This window comes from Ictidomys tridecemlineatus, chromosome 13, assembly GCF_052094955.1.
Source record: "Ictidomys tridecemlineatus isolate mIctTri1 chromosome 13, mIctTri1.hap1, whole genome shotgun sequence".
Classification (NCBI taxonomy): domain Eukaryota; kingdom Metazoa; phylum Chordata; class Mammalia; order Rodentia; family Sciuridae; genus Ictidomys; species Ictidomys tridecemlineatus.
This window is the reverse complement of record NC_135489.1, coordinates 48307198-48323760: the sequence shown is the minus strand read 5'-3', so window position 1 is coordinate 48323760 and position 16563 is coordinate 48307198. Positions and strand designations below refer to the sequence as shown.

General features: G+C 32.4%; 1 protein-coding gene and 1 non-coding gene across 3 annotated transcripts in view; both read right to left on the bottom strand.

Annotated features, from left to right (window-relative positions):
• Usp14 (ubiquitin specific peptidase 14) overlaps positions 1–16563 on the bottom strand; it is a 35597-nt gene that overhangs the window by 2526 nt on the left and 16508 nt on the right. For both annotated transcript variants that reach the window (XM_040274653.2, XM_005329025.5), the window contains 8 exons: positions 15048–15106; positions 11683–11813; positions 10472–10552; positions 9967–10052; positions 8822–8936; positions 6627–6692; positions 6386–6478; positions 4943–5071 (listed from right to left, as the gene is read on the bottom strand). In XM_040274653.2, the coding sequence (XP_040130587.1) occupies positions 4943–5071; positions 6386–6478; positions 6627–6692; positions 8822–8936; positions 9967–10052; positions 10472–10552; positions 11683–11813; positions 15048–15106 (760 nt within the window). The remainder of the gene's footprint in view (positions 1–4942; positions 5072–6385; positions 6479–6626; positions 6693–8821; positions 8937–9966; positions 10053–10471; positions 10553–11682; positions 11814–15047; positions 15107–16563) is intronic.
• LOC120886675 (U6 spliceosomal RNA) lies at positions 9806–9912 on the bottom strand. Its single transcript, XR_005729754.1, has one exon. It is a non-coding gene; the product is annotated as a U6 spliceosomal RNA (small nuclear RNA).

Below are 16563 nucleotides of genomic sequence, written 5' to 3'. Positions count from 1 at the left end.
TATAACACATATAATGGGAACTTATAAAATAAGTTCTTGAACTATAAGACAGAGTGGCTAGAATTCAAGGGATCCCACAACCAAAAAAATGGCAATTAGGTCACCTAATCCTTTTTTAGAGCAAATACCAACCAAGAATAACCACTAAAAAAGCTATACAAGAATACATTCAGGGCTGGGGATGTGGCTCAAGCGGTAGCGCGCTCTCCTGGCATGCGTGCAGCCCGGATTTGATCCTCAGCACCACATACAAAGATGTTGTGTCTGCCGAAAACTAAAAAATAAATATTAAAATTCTCTCTCTCTTAAAAAAAAAAAAAAAAAAAAGAATACATTCAATTTAAGATCTAAGACAGCATACTGATTCACAATTTGGAATCACTGTGCATTTTCTGTGCAGATCAGAACTGAACTGCTTTTCTTTTTTTTTTTTTTTCAACTGTGTTATCTTTATTTAATAATTAATTTTTCTATTTTCTGTCACCTTGTAACCTACATTTTTTTATATTTTTTAACAAATGTACTTAAATATGATTTAATGAGGAACAAGTTCCTTGCTTCTTCTAACATGTGAAATGCACATTTTGAAATCCCCAAATCATAGACTTCTTATGTAGAAAAATCTGTTATTTTCTCTTTCCACTGTTAAATCAGACTTGACATTTCTTAATATTTATTTCAAGTTTCTAGCTCAATACTCTCCCTTATGAACTGCTTTTCTTAATGATGACACAGTTTATTATCCTTTTTTCAGTAAAGTGAAAGTTCTTTTTGTTTTAATTCTATATTTCATAAAAGTACATATTTTAGTGCTCAGAATTTATTTTAGAAATCTTCATGTAAGCTTGTCTTTTACAAAATATAAAATTAATGGTAATTTTTAAAAAATACATTCAAAAACATTGTAGATAAAACAGAATTCTAAAATTGTTTAAGTAACCCAAAAGAAAGCAAAAAAAGAAAAACAGCAAAAAACAAAATAGATTTAAATCCTAACATCAAAAGAGGCAACGGCTGCATGAAATGTAAATGATCTAACTATACCAACAGAATTTAACAGAATCTAAATCACCTGTGTTCTCTTACACAGTGGAAAACTAGAATCAACAAGACATAACAGGAAAATTTCTCAGACATTTCCTTTTGTTGTTGTAGATGGACATAATGCCTTTATTTATTTATTTTTATGTGATACTAAGATCAAACTCAGTGACTCACACATGCTAGGCAAGCGCTCTACCACTGAGCTACAGCCCCAGATCTTCTGAGACATTTCTAAATAATCCATGATCAAAGAGTAAGACTTGAGATAATTTTTGAAAATACAAAAAAGATAATTTAAATGAAATTGAAATTTGTGGGACACAGTGAAACCACTGTTAAGAGATACATAGTACAAAGTGGGTGTAATTTCTTGATGGAAAGTTTAAAATTAATAATGTAGGTTACCACCTGAAAAATGTAAAAAAATAAATAAAGCAAGGTGAAGAAAAGAAAAAAGGGCTGAAAAAAAAAATCAGATTAAAAACAAAACAGAAAATCAGCAAAACAAAGCCAGCTTTTTGAAAGTTCAATGAAATTAGCAATGCTCAATTGGGGAAAAAAATTACACAAATTAATAATATTAGGAATGAAACAGGTTAGATCACTGCACACCCTGCAGAAATTAAAAGGACAGTAAAAATACCAGGGACAGATATAGTCTCCTTGGGAGACTGAAGCAAGAGGATCTCAAGTTCAAGACCAGCCTGGCAACTTAGTGAGACTCTCCCTGTCTTAGAAATGAAAAATAAAAAAGGCTGGGATGTAGCTCAGTGGTAGAACTCCCCTGAATTCAATTCCCAATACCCAAAACTAAATAAATAAATAACAGGAACAACTTTGTAGACAGATTTGATAAGCTGAATGAAATTGATCAATTCTATAAAAACAAAACCTACCAAAACAAACCTAACATGAAATACATCATTTGACTAACCATAGAACTATGATTATATTAAGTCTGTGATTTATAAACTCTTGAAAAAGAAATCTGCAGACATGGACTTTAACAATTATACCATTAACACAAATTCTAGACAAACTCTTTCAAAAAATAAGTGTAAGGGGGAAATGAGATAATAAATGAAGTCAGCAAAGTTGAGGTATAAGCTCAATATACAAAAATTGATTATATTTCTATATACTAGCTAGAAACATTTGACAATGAAATTAAGAAAGCAAGCCAGGCACATTGGTATGTTTGTAATCTCAGCTACTCAGGAGACTGAGACAAGAGGATCACTTGAGCCCAGGAATTTACAAACCTGTTTGGGCAACATACTGAGACAAAGGAGGGACAGAGGGAGAGCACCTCAAAAAGAATACAATACTGGGACTAGGGCTGGAGCTATAGCTCAGTGGCAGAACACTTGCCTTGCACGCATGAGGCACTGGGTTCGATCCTCAGTACCACATAAAGATAAACAAAAGGTATGCTGTCCATCTACAACTACAAAAAAATGAAAAAATGAAAAAAAAAAGAATACTTAGGAATAAATTTAACCAAAGATATGTAAGACTTGCACAGTGAAAATTATAAAACAATTTTGAAAAAAATTAAAACCTATTATATACAAAATCATTATCAGTATCAAATACTATATTGAGATGGCAATATTCTCAAATTTCCAGAGTCCATGTGATCCCTACCTAAATTCCAACTTTTTTTTTTTGAAGAAATGAAAAAAAGTAACTGTAAATACACTTGGGAATATAAGGGACTCAAAACAGCTGGAACATGCATGTAATCCCAGTGACTCAGAGGCTGAGGCAGGAGGATTGCAAATTCAAAGCCAGCCTCAGCAACTTAGCAAGTCCCTAAGCAACTTAGTGAGACCCTGACTTCAAATAAAATATAAAATGGGATGAGGATGTGGCTCAGTGGGATTAAGCGCCCCTAGGTTCAATCCTAGGTACCAAAAAAAAAAAAAAAAAAAAAAACCCAAAAAAAACACCTCAAACAATTTTCAAAAATTACAACTTTTGAAGGGTCACACTTCACAATGATGACAGACAGACCAATTAAATAAACTCAGAGTCCAGAAAAAACTCATACATCTATGGTCAACCAATTCTCTATAAAGGTGCTAAGATCATTCATTGGACACAGACTAATAAATAGGAGCTGAGATGATAAGACACGTAAAAGATTGAATCTGAACATCACACCATGTAAGTCAATCCAGACTGGACCAATACCTAATGGAAGAACTCAAAACTAAAAAACACTTTCAAGAAATCATGGGTATAAACTTTCATGGTTGAATAACATATTGGTTTCTTAGATGAGATACCAAAGACACAAGCAACTATAAAAAAAAAGAATCTAATTTCATCAAAATTTTTGAAAACTTTTCCTGCAAAAGATCTCTGTTAAGGGGGTGAAAAGCAAACTATAGACTTGGACAAAATATTTGCAAAATAGTATCTAGAATAAAAAAGAAGTCTCAAAACCCAAGAGTAAAAATATAACCAACCCAATTAGAAAACAAAGAGTCATTTCAGCAAATAAACACATAAAGATATGTTCAATATCACTAGCCACTAGAGAAAGACAAAGATAACAAGACATCACCACAAAGCTATCCATTCACTAGAATAAAAACAGTGACACCACCAAACAATGTATTTGTGGAAAACTGGGTGAGTCTCACTTACTGTTAATGGGAATATAAAATGGGATAGCTGCTCTACAAAACATCTGGCAATTTCTTGAAAAACTACATGTGTAACTACCTTGCACTCCTGGGCATTCATTCCAGGAAAATAAAAGACTATGTTCACACTAAAATCTATACATGAACGTTTGTACCAGCTTTCTTCATAACAGACAAAAAATGGAAACAACCCCAACATCCTTTAATAGGTAAGTAGTTAAGCAAAACTATGCGTTTATCACATAGAGAAATATTACTTGGGAGTAAAAAAAAAAAAAAAAAAAAAGAACTACTGATATACACAACAACCTGTATCAATCTCCAGAGACTTGTACTGAGAAAAATCAATCCCAAAGATTACATTTAAAAATGTAAGTTTTGATTTCATTCATACCTTTTTTTTTGGGGGGGGGGGTACTTGGGATTGAACCCAGGAGCACTTTACCACCGAGCTATAACTTTTTTTTTTTTTTTTTTTAAGACAAGGTCTCACTGTTTCTGAGGATGGCCTCAAAATTATTTTAGTATTTCCAGGCAAACCAGTACCATCTACTAAAAATTGACTTAGTTATCAATGCATATCTATGAACCAATATTGTACACCTCTCATTCCATCTAAAAAAGAAAAAAGGATATTTCTTTATCTTATATGGAAAATAATTATACCAAAAATCCTAAGTAAAATTTTATGTGAAGTGCCATGAGGAGATAAATATAAAAGGAAAGAAGCTGCACATTATAAAAGAAAAAGCTTATTCTACCCCAAAGGACTGGTTTACCAGAGGTAGGGTTCCTGATTCTTATGCCAGTGTTAATTTTACACTTAAAATTTCAAAGGAGGGCTGGGGTGCATGAACAAAATACAGATATTGTGTCCATGTATAACTAAAATATATCTTTAAAAAACTTCAAAGCTTACACCACTACATGTAGAATGTATGTATGTCATAAGTGAAAAGTAGGTTCATTCCATTTTTATTATAGGTTAATAGTCCAAATAATAACTGCTGAGCAATGATTTAAGATTAAAATAATAACATTAGAAATTCAGCAATAGGGCTGGGGATGTGGCTCAAGCGGTGGCGCGCTCGCCTCGCATGCATGCAGCCCGGGTTTGATCCTCAGCACCACATACAAACAAATGTTATGTCTAACGAAAACTAAAAAATAAATATTAAAATTCTCTCTCTCTCTCTTTAAAAAAAAAAAAAAAGAAAAAAAGAAATTCAGCAATAAGAACCTACTGTATTTGGCTGTTGATTCACTTTTTTATCTTCTAGATCCTTGAATTTTGATCGAAAAGAGATCATTTTCTCTTGAAGTTCTGGTGTACACAGTTCATATACATCCAACATAAGAGGAAATTTAACATCCTATATACCAACAACAACAAAAAAATTAAAGACATAAATAGACTGAAAATAGATATTTAAAAGAACAAAGTCATATTTTCATAATTTCAATAAAGCTACAAATGAAATCTGTAAAAATCATACAGAAGACTCTGCAGTTGAATAAGACCTCTTAGAACTTATTCTCCATCGGTTTCTAACTTTAAGGTAAAACTTTCCAAGTATGTCTTATCATGACATGCTAGCTTATGAAACTGACCACAGAAGAGGTACCAAAATTCATGACAGAAGCAGCAATTCACAATTAATTATTGGACTAGTTGCTGGGAAAATAATGGATCCCCAACACTGGAGTTAAATCACAGCTTTCTTTAAATTTGAAAACAATTTTACCTAGAAACAATACTAATATAGTTAGTTCAATGACTTACATTAAAATATATTGACAAACACTAGATACTTAACCTATATTTAACCTCTTATAACACTAAGGCTAAGAAGAAAATGTACTGTTTTCAGCTCAAAAGGCTAGAATTATATACCTCTCAGAAGGAGCAAGAATTCTGTGGACTTGTAGCAGAGCCACAGTTCAACACAGTGAAATCATAAGGCTGGTTCCAGAAGCATGAGATTATCATTTAAATATTCTTTCATCACTAGTGATTTGGCTTTCCTTTTACCTGAAGGAAAGGAACTACCTAAAACATAATGCAATGTGCTTTACGGTCTCCTTTCTCACTCTCATCCCAAACCTACTGAACTGGTACCTAAGAAGTGAAAGAAAGATCTGATCTAAGGCAGTGTTTCTGGGGAATACAGGAGATCCATCAGAATTATCTGTAACTCTTTTGACAAATGTAAGACCCCAGGTTTCACCCAAAATTTAAATTAGATGTTTGGGGCTAGAGGGAGAAGCCAGTTATTTATATAATTAAGAATAAAAAAGATAGGGACTGAGCACCATGGCACATGCCTGTAATTCCAGCAGTTTGGGAGGCTGAGGCCAGAGGATTGCAAATTTAAAGCCAGCCTCACCAACTTAGTAAGACCCTGTCTCAAAAGAAAAAGAAAAAGGGCTGGGGATATGGCTCAATGGTTGAGAGCCCCTGGGACCAAAAAAAAAAAAATTGAAAAATAAATTAAAAAAATAAAAAGGACAAAAGAAAATTCCAATACACATTCTTTGTTTAGAACCACATATCTAATGTTAATAACTCCCCTAAATGTTTCAAAAAAAAGCTCACCTATCCCTAAAGAAAAAAATAAGCCTATTATAAGTTAGGAGTTACCTTCAAAGAATTTTGTTTTATAGCAAAACTAAAGTTCATTACTAACCTTAAGAACTTTGGCATTCACAGATTCCTTCTCTTTATAAAAAAATCGAACCATCTGAATAGTTAAGTAAGCAGGTAGCCGGCTGATCTTGGACTGAGGAGAAACAAATAGAAAGAAATCCTTTATATAGATGAATACCATACAAGTTTTTAACTCTTTGGTGGTAGAAACAAAGATTGGGTAAAACTGGAAACCTCTCAATAAAATGAAATTCAATTTCAAAAGGAAATGTACAACTTACAGATTTGATATATAAAGCATTTCTTTGCAATGTCGGAGACTGTTTGGTGATTTCTTCCTGAAGTCGCTATAAAAAAAAAAAGTTTTAAAATGACTGCTATCTGCAACATAGAATCACATCTTTAATTCTTTTTAAAAAAAACAGCACTAGGGGGCTGGAGTTGTGGTTCCATGGTAGAGTGCTTGCTTAGCATGTATGAGGCACTGGGTTCAATCCTCAGCACCGCATACAAATAAATAAATAAATAAATAGATAGATAGATAGATAGATAGATATGTTGTGTCTGTCTGCAACTAAAAAAATTTTTAAATAAATTTTAAATAGCATTACTTAATAGACAACATAGTATGTCAATGAACTTACATCATTAGAAAAAACAATGTGATAGAAGACATTTAGATATTGATTTTTAAGGCTTCAAATAATTTATACTGTTGAGAACTCCTGAATATAAAATGTTTCAAGTTTTTAACTTATGATCCAAATATTGCTCAGGTTCAGAGAATATTCTATTTTATATAACAAAGTCTTCTGTCATTCCTCTATTATTATCAAAAAACTCAGAAAAATTAAGAGACTGTAGGAATCCTTGTTCTTTATGCTTTATATACAAAACCTTCCAACATCAATCGTGTATTTTTGAATCTGAGAATAACAGAAATCTCTGTTAATCTAAAGGATGGGAGGAAGTTTTAGCCACTATGCATATTTCAACTAGCACAATCACCTTTCCACTTTTGACAGCCTATGTAACTTTAGGCAAGATATTAACCCCCTCTGGGTTATCACTTGTTAAAGGTAATAATGAAACACATTATAGTGCTGCTGTTAGAAGTACACAAGTTAGTACACACAGAAAACCTGGGAAACTTCTTGGCATATACTATATATTCAATAAGGATCAGCTATTACTTCCAATGTTACAAATTAAAAACTTAGCCTCAATAATTTGTAGTAAAATTTAGCACTACTAAACAAAAAAAGAAATCTGAATTAAAAACAACTTATACTTGGGGCTGGGATTGTGGCTCAGTGGTAGAGCGCTCACCTAGCATGCACGGGGCCCTGGGTTTGATCCTCAGCACCACATAAAAATAAATGAATGGAATAAAAGTATTGTGTCCAACTATAACTAAAAAAATAAATAAATAAATATTTTTAAAACACAACTTATACTTAAGCATGATATATGTATTAATTTTTTTAAGTTTGATTTTTAAAAATTATTAATCACTTTAATGACAAAAACCTTAAAAATTATAAAGAAAATAAATACACCTCAAAAATACATGTTTTTCTCAAGATAGCATTGCTGGTGTGATGACAATCATCAATCAAGCTAACCTATTATCACCAACCAGCTTTCCTATAGAACTTCCAAGTGTATTTTTCTATAATTTTACAAAATTATGAAGAAAATGTCATCTTGAAGAGTCCTTGTCCAAGCATTACATTCTGAACTCTCAAATTAACACTTGTATTTCATTATTTGATGCCCTGAACTTGTACGTCATGATTTAAGCAACCATGTAAATAGTGCTTTTGCCTGTGAAATGAAATCCTGAGGTTTAATTTCTGAATTTACCGTTGATTCTTGTTATTCACAGTGCACATGTTTACACTGTCACCATAAGCACTAAATTAGTAAATACCAAACCACTGTCCCTAGCAAAAACACAGTTAGGTTCCTGCAAGCCTCTGGTCACAATCTTTCCATCAATCAATATGTGCAACTGTGTTTAAAGACACCTTATTTCATATATAGTGTCAATTCAATTAACACTGAACTTATAGCCAACAGCAACATAACTCACATGCAAATGATACTCCTCTAATATATGTATTTTCTCAAGTACATCACAGCCATCCCACATTTAAGACACAAACAGCACTTCAGCACTATGCTTAAAGATAATATTAGACATTGAAATCACCAAAAAAAAATTATTATTAAAAAAAGGATACTTGCATATAGTATGCAAATTGAAAAATGAAGGCAGAATATTTCCTTGTTAGACCTTGGCTGGGACTGAATGTGTCAGGCAACTGAAAATTTGCTGTTCTACAGTGTGTCTGCAAGTCATTATTAAGCACAATGAGTATTGTCTTTGGGGTTACAAATAAATTTTAGCAAGCAGGCATTTTTACAAACACAGAATCTGTAAAGAATGAGAATTGACCTTGACTGTTCTTACCAATTTAAGTCCTGTAAAAAGATACTTGACTTCCTGATTGATAAAACAGCTAAGCTGAAGTTGATTTTCCTTTCCTTTGGTAACTTCTTCTTCGTCAGATTCTGTACATTTCATGCTTTGCAAAATAAGATAAGGAATGCCAAAAGGTATTCGATTTGTTTTAATCTTAAATATACCAAATTATCCTAATGCTATTAAATTAATAATCATTCACTGATTAAATTAATAATCATTTAAAACGTATTGGTCTCCCAATAGTTTCACTTCACTATACTTCAAATGTTCATAAGCCTACCAATGACTTTATAAGTAATGATTATATTAAATATAAATTGCAATAAAATATCAACAAATATGTTGGTATTTACTATGATCTTAAAATGGCCTTAATAACCCAAAAATAAACAAATCTTTTTCTAAGTTTCTACCCATAAACTAGAAAATAATCCTTTCTTGAATCATGTTTATAAACTGGATCCATCTTGTTTATATAATGTAATTAAAACACTTCATTTCATACATTAAAAATTCTCTATGAGATAATGATAGAGATTCTAGAAAAGATGTTCAAGATGTTCTTAGGGAAAAGTCCTATTATTACAGTAAATACATTTATCTAAACTTCAAGATCACTCCAATATATTATATTTTTATAAATTTCTTATTTCCATTGTATTTTTTAGGCATGAAAACCTCTGAAGGGGGTTGTAGCTGTAGCTCAGTGGTAGAGTACTTGCCTATCATGTGTGAGGCACTGGGTTTGATCCTCAACACCACATAAAAATAAATATATATTTTTAAAAATTTATTTAAAAAGGAAAAAAAGGAAAACCTCTGAAGAATTTTTTTCTATGCTATCCACCATACCAATCAACCAACTATGCTATTTATGTCAATTTACCTTTTTATTTAAAAAAAAATGTAGCAAAATATATTTTCATAAGATAGTAACTATGGACTATTAATAAATTAAAATACTTCAAAGAAAATATGGAACACTTCACAAATTTGCATGTTATTCTTGTGTAGGGGCTATGCTAATTGTCTCTGTATGGTTCCAATTTTAGTTTATATGCTACCTAAGCAAACATACCAATTTACTTTTTCTTAAGTTAGTCTATACAAATCTTGGCTCATAAGGATACGTTGTTTCAAATTCAACACCGAAGAACTGATCAATTAAACTTTTCTTTTTAGAAGGTGTCACTGCTGATGCAGATGAAGAATCTGACTGCAAAATTAAAATGAAGTTAAAATTCCAGTTTTACTTTGTATAGATATTAATGTATTTTTCCTTTTACACAAGCCAGTTTAGCAATACATATTTAAGATTTTTTTAAATGTAGTCCCATTCTGTAAACTCCTTCTGATTCACAAATATTACCAAAAGATTACAGATACAATATTAAAATTAAGATTACAATATAATACAATATTAACATTACATCAATATTAATAAATTAAGCTTAATAAAAATGCACTAAATTAAATATCAGATTCAATCTATCAACCACAGGCTGACCATCTAAAAGCATTCAAATGCAGATCTACTTATTAAGATAAATTTATTTTTAATCTTTTTGGGGGATAAAATAAAAACCAACAGTGAATGATATAATGAAAGTCTATAATCACAAATGCATTAAGTACCTCTTTAACAGAATCATCATCTATGGCTTCCAATTTTTGTTGTAATACTCGCATCATTTGTATCCAACATTCATTAGCATCCTGTAATTTTTAAAGAAACAACACAGTAATCCAAGCAGTGACAGTGGTTGGTCAATAAATCCTTCCAAAATAATTACTATTTCCAAAGGGGAAAAGTGATTTCTTAAAAATTTGATAAGATCTTAAAAAAAAAAAGTTCCAGAATGGTTATTCATTCAGCAAATATTTATTGAGCTCCTACTTGCTCGTACTTGTGCTACTATTATAGATATCTAAAATACATGAAGAGAGAAGGAGGGAGGAGGAGGAAGGAGGGAGGAGGGAGGAGGGAGGAGGAGGAGAAGGAGAAGTCCCAGCGGCAATCACAGATACACAAAATATAATTCAGGTAGAAACAAGGTCTATGAGAAAAAAAAAAAAAAGCAGTATGGGAGCAGAAAGTGACTGTGGGAAGGGAAGGACGTTAGAATGTTAAGACAGTCCAGGTGTGAGACCTGAGGGGGCCAGGCACACACATATCTGTCAGCAAAGGGAACAAGAAAAAAAAGACACTACTGGAAGAGAAGGGTTTAAAGAAGGCCAATGAAGTCATGTGGCTGGAGCGAGGCTAAGCAAGGAAAGGAGTAGTACTGATAAGCTCAGAGAGGCAGCAGGAAGCTAGTGTGATTTAGGACTATAGTAGAAAAATCATTACCAGGTACTAAACAAGGACCCAACAGGAATCTATTCTTTTTGAGTGTGTGCTGGGGACAGAACTCAGGGCCTTACCTATGCTATGCACGTGCTCTGCCACTGACCCAAATCCCCAGTCCTATTTACATTTTTATAAGGACTGGGTGCTATATGGAAAAACACCACCAGGAGCAAAAGCACAAGCAAGGTGAGAACTGACAGGCTACTACCCAACTCTAGGCAAGAGAATATTTTGTTATGAATAAGAGCAGACTAAGGGGCTGGGGTTATAGCTCAGCAGTAGAGCACTTGCCTCGCACCTGTGAGGTACTGGGTTTGATCCGCAGCACCACATACATACATAAATAAATAAATAAATAAAGATATTGTATCCATCTTTAAAAAAAAAAACCTTTATAAAAAAAGAGCAGACTGATATTTGTATTTCCAAATATATTAAGTAATAAATATAGGAAACCTAAGTTTACATTTAATGAAAAAAATTTTGCCCTAATTACCTGTTGAAGATATTGTCCTTGTTCACCCTTCTCCGCAAACTGTGGGAAAGCCATGTGCAAAAACTGCAGTAGAATAATAGGTGGAATACTAGAAGAAGTTTTATCCATGGAATCAAACAAATCTCTAAGGGCTTAAAAACAAAGCAAATATTGCCTTAGTATAATAACATATTTAATACATGCTACTATAAATTCTTAATTCTTAAATTTAAAAAACCCTGCTCAACTATATTTAAGTATATCTATTCTTTCATAATTGTTGTACTACTACTAAGATACTCATTTTTAAATCTTGAAGAATTCACCAGATGTCTTTTTTATAATGCAATCACTAGCTATAAACAAATTCTGAGCCCTGCTGCTCTTTCTCCTTGCCAGCCTTTGTCTTCCCCAAACAAAGCAGGGTGTATTAACTCAATACAGAGAACACATAACCTCTGTCTAAGAATCAAACAAGCATATCATCACTGTTCTGCCATTCTGCCATTATCAGGCCATGAGATCACCACTTTCAAATTACCTTCCTTTAAACACACAGTTGGTTCCTATCTAATGAACTCTTGAATATTGAAATATGAATCCTTACACATTTCTTTACTCCATCAAACAGCTAAGAACCAAAACTACTTAGCCTTCTTCAAAACCTTTCCCCACTAATCCTCGCCTACCAGCCTTAAACCTCAGTCTTGAAATTAGCTATGCTAATTCAGAATACCTTTCCTCTGCTGACTTCATAGCTATCACACCTCACCTTTTCTTCATGTATTGCAAAACTCAGACCAATTTTATCTTGTATTGTTTTATTAACATCTAAGATGTAAAATGTCATTCATCTGTCATAATTGCAGAGGCTCAATAAACTGTTCTTGAATAAAAAAATTAAACTGGATGTTTTAAAAATACTAAATTAAAATATTAAGAAGATAGGCATGCTGGGATTACCCAGCAACTCAGGAGGCTAAGGCAGCATCCTAAAGTTGAAGGCCAGCCTCAGCCACTTAGCAAACCTGTTTCAAAATAAAAAGGGCAGAGGGTACAGTTCAGTGGAAAAATGTCCCTGGATGGTTCAATTCCCAGGACTACCAAAAAAAAAGAAAGAAAGAAAAAAAAAACACACACAATACAGATTGAAAGACTAATAAGACATGACAACAAAACTTCCAAGGCCAGATGAGACTGGCACATTCAAGGTGTATGGCAGTAAATGACAACAGTAACTAAATGCAATGTGTGATCCTGAAGCTGATAAAAACATTGTAATGAAAAATAGTGGGACAGCGGCAATGAGTGAAGTCTGTATTTTTAAACATCGAACAGTAAAGTGTTAAACTCCCAGATTCTGAAAATGGATCACTATTTTACAGTTATAAATAACATCCTTATTCTTACGAAATAATTAATATTCAAGAATAAAAGACATGTCTGGTACCTTATTCTAAAATGAGTCAGAAGAAAACTGCAAGCAATACAGAGAAACGAGAAACTAAATAGATGTGACAAAAAGTAACTGGAAAATTCATATATACTTAAATTCTGTAAATTTAAATTTCAAAATAAAAAATTTAAAGGCAAAAAGCAAAAATATTTGGAAGGTAGGAAAACTTCAAGTTCAAGGCCAACCTTTGTAACTTAGCAAGACCCCAATTTTAAAAAGACAGGGGGTCTGGGAGCTCAGTGATAGTGGGGATTGAACCCAGGATGCTCTATCACACACACACACACACACACACACACACACACACACACACACACACTCTCACACACACACACACACACACACACACACACACAAGCAAAAATGTAAAAAATAGTACTTTCACCCACCAATACTATAAACCTACTATAAGATGCAGGACAAGTTGCTGAAATTCTGAATTACTCTTATTAAATACACACAAAAAAAATCAAATGAACTAGATATAAATGATCAACTTTGTCACTGAAAACTTAAGAAATAAAACAAATATAGAAGTAAGTTCAGGTTAAAATTTAACTCGAAATGATGCAAAAAAACCCTACTGTTTATAGTACTAAAAATTAATGGTTGACAACAATGAGACACCACCTTGCACCCCTGGGATGGCTAAAGTAAAAAAGTCATAATACTAAATGTTCACAAGGATGTGGAAAAATCAAAACCCTACTATATCACTACAGGGCATGTAAAACGGTACAGTTCCTTTGGGGAACAGTCTGGCAGTTTCCTCAAAAGGTTAAATATTAAGTTACCTTATGATCCACAAATCCCACTCCTATTTATATACCCAGGATAAATGAAAACACGTATTCACACAAATATTAACACACCAACATTAGCCATATTCATAAGTCAAAAAGGAGAAACAATCCAAATGTCCACAGATGATGAATAAATTAAATGTGACATGTCCATACAATAGAAGCTTATTTAGCAATAAAAAGAATGAAGTACTGATAAATGCTACAATGTGGATTATCTTTGACAACATTACATAAACTAAAGGAAAAGATTACACTGCAATAGTCTATATAATTTACAGAAAATGTCCAGAATAGGCAAATCTGTAAGACTAAAAGCAGATTAGAGGGGGGAAGATGACTGCTCAGTGTTATGGAATTACATTACAGAGGGGTTTGTTTATCTTGAAGTAATAAAAATGTTATAAAATTATCTGTGGTGACATTCAGACAATACTGTGAATATATTAGAAAATAATGAATAGTACACTTCAATGGTTGAATGTATGGTATGTGAATTATATTGCAATAAAGGTGTTGGGGGAAAAAAGCATGGCTGCAAAACCCTATCAATCTATTCCAATTATTTCAGAGAGTACTCACATATAAAAAGATCCAAAATTATTCTCATATAAAAAAGAAACAAGGTATTTCTACCCTTTAAGAATTTCTAGGGCTGTATAGCTCAATGGTAGAGTTCATGCTCAACACACATGAAGCCCTTTGATTCTATCCCTAGCACGACCAAAAAAATAAAATTAAAATTTTTTCTTTTCTATTTCTCTTCATACACATAACTTCTTTATACTAACAACCACTAAGACTTTTATAATGATCACATCAACCATGATAAAACTTATTTCTGGCTATCCCCAAAGTCATTCCCAAACATAAATGTATCTAATAGAACCTGAAATCAAAATAATAATTCAATCCAAAAAAATCCAAATATTATTTTTCAAAAAAAAAAATCACTGGTTTATAATTTGTTTAATAAGTTTCAAGTTATTTAATGTGAAATATAAAAGTACTCCAAATTTTAATGAAGTAATGTACAAAATACATTTTGTAAATTGAAAAGGTAGCTGAAAAATAAGTGAAAAGTAACACTGATTGAATATTATAAGTAGTCTATTTATCATACTGACCTGCAGTAATATACTGTGCTGAAGCCATTTCCCCTGAAGCTCTCAAGGCACCTGCATACCTAGGAAAGTTATGACAGAATTAAACAATAAGATTAAACTCATCTTGAAACTCAAATGGGAAGAAATCAATTAAAAGAACTGATGACACCCTTCAACTGATTCTCAGAGTATTTTTTCTCTTCTTGTCTTGCTCATTTAAGCATTATATGGTTAAAAAAATGCTTAAATCAAAAAATCATATGACTACATTCAGCATTAACTTCCTGTATAACATTAAAGATGTCATTTAAGTTTCAAGTCAGTTTGCTCATCAATAAAGAGTTTCTATTAAAGGAATTTTAAATACATTTTTCAGATTTATGATGCCAAGTTAATTTACAATAGTACAATAGAATAATCATCCAAAGGAAATAAACCAATCGTTATTCATATAGTATCTTATAACAAAGGATCAGAAACTATCATTCATAACAAATACCGAGGAAGGAGAGCAATCATACATTCACGGTGATGAAAACCATGCTTACGTGCTACACACCCACTATAGAGGCTAAAAGGAAAAAGATCAATAGCACCCAACGCTGACAAGAATGGACAAACAGAACTACTAATACAATCAATGATGTGAACAAATCTCAAAAACTTTTTGCTGAGTGAAACAAGTCAGACTTAAAAAAAAAAAAAAAGTACAACCTGTATGATTCCATTTATTTTAATTTCCAGAATGTGCAGACTAAATGAAATCAAAAGTTGCTAAAGGTGAGTAGAAAGGATGAGGATTCACTGAAAAAAAGCATAAGAAAACTTTCTAGGATGACTGAAATGTTCTATATTCTGATAGGAAACAGATTACAGAGCAAATGTAAAACTCAAAGAACAAAAAAACTGGCCATTCTGAGTACTTAAGGTATATACATTTCTTTAGATCTGTTATGTCTCAATTTTAAAAAAGCAAAACTCTGTGCTAACATAAGTAGAATGAAAGAAATCACAGAAAAAAAATATGTTAAACTATATCCAACTGAAGTGTTTTTTATTTTCATGTTTGTTTACATCCTTTTGAAACTGCCATGACTTAAAAAAAAGCAAAGCATTCTGCACTTAAAGGATCAAATAGGAAAAAAAAAAAAAAAGAACTTTAAGAAGACTTCCAAATTTCACAGAAATGAAAGCAGGATTTACAACCAAAGAGAGAATAGAGGAGGGAAGGAGGAGGGGGAAGTGGAGAGGGAAGAGGAGGAGGAGAGGGGGGAGAAAAAGAACAAGAACATCAGCAACAACAACAACAAAACCCATTGACAGTTATTTTTCCTTGGTGGTTCATAGGTATTTTTCCACTAATTTCATGTGTTTATGCTCACTGATGAGGACCTATATCAGTCTTGATTCTGATTCTTTTCTGTTAGTACTTTTATTTAGTTTTTTTGTTTTATTTTGTTTGTTTTAATGTGGTAGTAGGGATCAAACCCAGTGCCTCCACAAGTGCTAGGCAAGCACTCTATCACTGAACCACAAC